Raw genomic sequence first — 6,000 nt, forward strand, 5'->3', positions numbered from 1 at the left:
CAAGCATTTTTACACGACACCGCGCATAAGCTCAGCATTGAGACGACGACGTTTCTTGATTTTCTGGCAAACTCGACACTCGCTCACGCTCCATTAAAATCGACCGATTAGCTGTCTTCCCCCTAAGCACAATCTCCCCCAACGAGCAGCAAATGGGAATCATCTCGACGGTCTAATCGCGCGGAGCAAGCCAGATGCTCAGAAACTAAGATACGATCATAATAAACTGGCTGGTCGATTCGCAGATTCCCAGATTTGTTACTGTACATACGAATTTATTAGGAACTTGAGGTCTTGCGCAGATTCGGATTATCGCAACCATGTCCTTCCACGCAAATGGTGGGCGACGCTACGGACATGTACCTCCAGCACAATACGGTGCACCAACAGGTCAACCCTCGAATAACTCGAGTCAAGGCTTGCACAGGCAGTCTAGTTTTGACAATGGAGATGATGCTGCATTTTTCGACCCGGGTAATAGCGGATACCAACCTGCCCCGCCATCATCGGCGAGGGCTTCAATGCCATCAGAAGAATTATACATGCCAAATAACTCAATGAGCCCACAATCGCCTGGCAGATCGTCATTTGGAACACCTGGTAGTCCCGCTTTGTCGGGATATCAACATCAATACCAGCCTTTGAACGGATCTCAGTCCCCCTCACTTCCCCAACAGCCTGCATATAACCCTCAGAACTTTGCCAGGTCTCAGTCGCACTCGCAGCCTTCACAATATCGCCCTCAACCCTCATATAGCCCGAGTGTTTCCAGTCAACACCAATACTCAAACTCTACATCTTCTAATCATCAACCGTATAATCCTGCAGCTTATCAGCCCTCGCAATATCCTACACGCGCTTCGTCTACTGCCTCTGCGTACAACAATTACAACAATTCCTATGCGCAAACTCCTACCTCTACATCGGCATCCTATTGGTCATACAATTCTTCTTCTTCATCGCCTCCAGCTCGCGCAAGTGCTATATATGAAAGTTACATGGACTCGCCACCTTTGAGAAGTCCAAGCTATGCTCCTCACTCGGCTCCATTACCCCCAAGGCAGGCTTCATATAATCCACCGCCTTCTACAACTCCATATCCAACTAACGGGGACAATTTTGCTGAAGACGACTATGATTACAGGAGAACTACGCAAATGCCCACATACCCGAATTTTCCCGGTGGTGTTCTTCGAGAGAATTCAATTGACTCCATACCTCAAGAAATCCCTCCTATTCCTCCGCCCAAACGTTCTTCGACAAATTCTTCAAATGCCCCCGTGATACCTATGCCTGCCTCTCCTGGGACCACACTACAGAGACACCCAACGCAAAGACCCTTACCTAGTGCGCCAATGGAACAAGGTACCGGAGATGAAGATGATTGGGGTCTAGGAATACAAGGTAAGACAGATGAAGAACTTGCCCAAGAACAAATCTTTGCGGATATTGGAGATGCCCTTGGAACTTCCCACCGGAATGGAGACCTTCTGGATGGTGAATTACATCGATATGACTCAAGAGCAACTACTGTTCATTCTGGTGCTGGCGTTGACCGTTTTCCATCTACAGCTTCTACATTACATACCGAGGGAACTTCTTACGATGATTACGAAGATGACGAAAGCGATTTGGAAGCAGCTGCTGGCCTCGAAGCTATGCGCATTGCCGAAGAACAAGAATCCCATGGACTAGGTTCGGGGGGCTTAAGTTTTGGTGGACCGTACGAAGGACAACCATCATATTACGAGGGACAACCATCACATCAAACTCAGCTACCTCAAGGGGAAAGTAGTGATAGTGATTACAAAGGTATGGATTTAGGCCTCGCTGGCGGTGGCTACGACGCACATATGTCTTATGGAGATGATTTTGCTGGTATGAGTACGGAGCATAGCAGTGAGATGGAAGATCAAAGTCGACCATTACCGACACCACACCAACTTGGTCGTTCTGATAGTCGCGCTCAAAGAGGTGGTTTGGGAGGAATGGCTGACTACTCCATGCCCGGCGAGGGTGAACTTCATCCCTTCCCTGCTTTTGAAGAAGCCAGGGTTGATAACTACGGTACAGGCGGCCTAGAAAGGCCAACTTCTCATGCCCACCGGTTGAGCTTCGACGAAGGTGATGAGAATTCAATTCAATCTCGAATTTTAGATTCTCGGCAAAGTGGTAGGTCTGGAAGTGATAGCCCCCCGAGAGATGAAATTCAAGATATGTTCTACCATCCGGGGATGACTCCAGGACCTTACCAAAGGCCTCTTCCCGCAGTTCCTCCAATGTCCGAAAATAGGACACCGCAATTACAACCAGCTGGCTCTTACCGCAATTCGCACGGTTATTCACACTCCTACTCTTCCAGTGTCGACAGCGTGAGGCCGTGTCCTCCCAGTGGACCGGAAGCATACCCACAAAATACACTTCAGCCTGCCCTTCAATATGTTCCCAGATCATCATCTCTTCATAGTCACAGCAATACTGCACAAACCATACCTCCCGTCCGCTCGAAAACAGATGCCGAGGAGCGTCAAGCCAGAGCAAAGGGCAATAGACAATCTATGCTTCGCTCGGCCGCGGGACTAGATGGTTATGATGCATCTACTCCGGCCTCTTTAGGGACGCTTGATCTACCAGCCTTACCAGCCGGCCGTCGTAAGAAGTTTTCACCCGGAAGGTTATCAACAGCCGAATTCCGAAGGTGTACGGAGCCATGGGCTTTGAGTGGAATTGCAGGCTGGATACGAGAGATGGCTGGCGGGGAGACGGGAGAAGGCGAATCAGATCTCCGAGTAAAGACTATCGAAGATGGCCTTATAGCCCTGTTCACCCACATGGTACCAACCATGAACACGGCTGATGCCGAAACCCTTAGTGAAAAAGTCGTAAAGTCTATGTTCGACGCTGGGATTTTGGTGAAAGATGAAGAATGGGTCAAATTTGGCCAAGGTGAAGTATCCGGTGTATTATGGCAATTGACAGGGTCAGGATGCTATGCGCCAAAGGTTCATGAACATGAAATCGAGGGACGATGTTATTCACATCATTGCACTCGCACACTAAAGAAGATCAACTTACAGTCCCAAACTCTGGAGCCATCTAGAAAGTCCGAGGACTGGATCACTTTCTTTAAGCTAACAAAGGAAATCCTTGGGGTGTAACCAAGAAAGAGATTGAGTTACAGAATAACCTCCATGAGATAGTCATGTCGGAGGATATCTACATGGATCAGATTAACGTGTTACGCATATTATATCGAGACAATCTTGCTTCGTGGCAACCTCCCATCATCGCAAAAACGAAGATTACGAAGTTTGTTGCTTCTGTTTTTGGAAAAGTCGAAGCCATTAAAGATGTTAACGAAAATCATCTACTTGCACAATTGAAGTACAGACAAAAAGAGCAAGGACCTTGGGTGACGGGCTTCAGCGACATTTTCAGAGAATGGATAAGGAAGGCCAAGTCCGCATATATCGAATATGCTGCTGGGTTCCCATACGCCACATATCTTGTTCGAAGAGAAGCAGACAGAAATATTCTTTTCCGCCAATTTCTAGACCAAGCTCGAGACAACAAGCTCTCCGGTCGTCTAGACTGGAATACATATTTAAAGGCCCCGATCACAAGGTTGCAGCGCTATGGTCTCCTCCTTGGTACTGTTCTCAAAAATATGACCAAAGAGAGCGACGAGAAAGCAACTCTAGCGATAGCCATTGAAGAAATCAAGGCAGTCACCCTAGAGTGTGATGCTAAGGTTGAGGAACAGAGTAGAAAAGTTGATATGATTGAGCTCCAGTCGAAGCTCTATCTGCGCCCGGGTATGGAGCGTGTCGAGCTCAATTTGGATCATCTAGGCCGTGAGCTTCTTCATAGAGGAGATTTGCAGCGTGCAGGTAACAATCGATTCACCTGGTTGGAAACTCATGCTATCCTCTTTGATCATTACTTTGTTTTAGCCAAGAGTGTTATTCAACGAGATGCCAATGGTCTGCGGAAGAAGGAAGTTTATGATGTATCAAAACTTGTGAGTGTTGACTAATCCCCAGTTACATAGCATTACTGACATGTACTCTAGCCGATTCCAATGCAGCTCTTAGTCCTCGAGAGCAGTGACGATGATCCAGTGCAGAAATCCGCTGTGAAGGGTATTGGAGCCGTCACGACAACTGTCGCCAAGACTGCCCCAGCAAACGCTGCCGAAGCAAGGTTAATGCGTACTGCCACGAATGCTACTAGCGGACTTGAGCGAATGCAAACATTAGAGCATACAAACTCTAATAATTCAGTCTCAACTACAGCTTCCGTGACAAGACTTAATTCGAATAATTTGAATGATAACGATGCAAAGGTCATGTATCCATTCCGTATCAAGCATTTGGGCAAAGCCGAAGTTTATACTCTATATGCTCCATCGGCCGCAAATCGAGACAAGTGGTGTGATAAGATAATCGAAGCAAAAACTCGTTATGCAGCGGCTCTTTTTGCACAAAATGCTGAGCCTTTCCGTCTTAAAGTTGTTGCTGATAGTGCTTTTGCTTATGACAACTCGACGATCTATCAGCAAAGGGCTTTCATCTCTATTTCTGGTACACCACTAGATAGAGCTGTCAGGGATATGGAACACAGTTGTGGATCAAAACCTCGGCCATCTCCGGTATGCAGAGCTCAAGTAAACTGCGCAGTATCGTTTATGTCATATGGGAAACTTTTGATTGCAATTGGAACAGATTATGGGGTGTATATCTCTGAGGCATCGAATCCTCGAGGATGGTCAAGAGTAAGTACAACCTACTACCAATTTCAACAAACTTTAAGCTAATTCTGATAGACTATTCAAATGCCCAAAGTTACACAAATCGCCATTCTCGAAGATTTCTCCCTGTGCATCATCATTGCCGACAAATCTTTGGTTGCATATCATCTCGACGTAATCATTCCTGCTTCAAACTTTCCTGGGACCAATACAGACTCATCTCGACGAGCACCTCAAAAGCTCTCCGGTGCTCGCGACGTATCATTCTTCGCTACAGCTCGTATGAAAGAAAGAACCCTAGTCTTCTACAAGAAAAAGGAGAGTCTTCACTCCGTCTTCAAAGTTCTAGAGCCAGTTGTTCAAAAATCCTCGGAGAAAAAGTCTCGTCTTTTTGGTAAACGTTTCGGTGGCAATACTGAATTTTTCCGTGAATTCGACGAATTTTATATTCCAACCGAGTGTTTCACCATCAATCTCTTCCAATCATACATTGCCATCTCGACTCAAAAAGGATTTGAACTCTTGACCCTCGACAAGAAAGTACCAATGAGTATCCCAGATACCAAAAATCAAAACATAGCATCCATAGCCGCTCGACTCCAAGGTCAAAGACCTCTAGGTATGTTCAGGCTTTCTGATTCTGAATTCCTTCTATGCTATGCGGAATGTGGTGTCTATGTCGATAAACATGGTGAAGTATCTCGATCCGTCATAATGGAATTCGTAGGAAGAGCTAAAACGGCGGCTATGTATGGTGCCTACTTGGTACTCTTCGATAGCGATTTTGTCGAAGTGAGGAATGCAGAGAATGGTAGATTGAGACAGGTTATTGCGGGTAGTGATGTAAGATGTCTTGATGCGGGTACAAACCCTCAGGGAGCAGGCGCCAATTCTATGGCTACTATGAATCCGATGGGTGGCGCGGGAGGAGCTATGAATAGGACGTTGAAGTTGGCAATGGCACATCCGGAAATTGTGGGGAACCAAATTGTGTTGGAGATGGTGCTTAATGAGGGGCATATGGAATAGGTGGACGTTGTGAGCTAGTGCGCAATTGTGTAATTGTGCAATCGAACGAACAAATGAAAAGTCGGCTCGAGGGTGAAGAAAGGGGAGGAGGAAGATTAGATCTTGATTGATGATGACATGAATGAATGGTTGGGCAGGCGAGTCTTGACTCTGACTACTGGACAAAAGGAGATGGGTCTGACGGGAGGGAATGGTTGGGTGGAAGGAGGGAGGAAGGAAAG

General features: G+C 46.6%; 1 protein-coding gene across 1 annotated transcript; it reads left to right on the forward strand.

Annotated features, from left to right (window-relative positions):
* Positions 1-320: 320 nt before the first annotated feature.
* On the forward strand, positions 321-5,779 carry Bfra_006561 (putative rho1 guanine nucleotide exchange factor 1 protein; the record flags this gene model as incomplete). Its single annotated transcript, XM_037336930.1, has 4 exons — positions 321-3,002; positions 3,182-4,021; positions 4,073-4,774; positions 4,826-5,779. The coding sequence occupies 4 exons, from the start codon at positions 321-323 to the stop codon at positions 5,777-5,779; spliced, it is 5,178 nt and encodes a 1,725-aa protein (XP_037198296.1).
* Between the last annotated feature and the right edge of the window lie 221 nt (positions 5,780-6,000).

This window comes from Botrytis fragariae (assembly GCF_013461495.1).
Source record: "Botrytis fragariae strain BVB16 chromosome Unknown tig00000000, whole genome shotgun sequence".
NCBI classification, from domain to species: Eukaryota; Fungi; Ascomycota; class Leotiomycetes; order Helotiales; family Sclerotiniaceae; genus Botrytis; species Botrytis fragariae.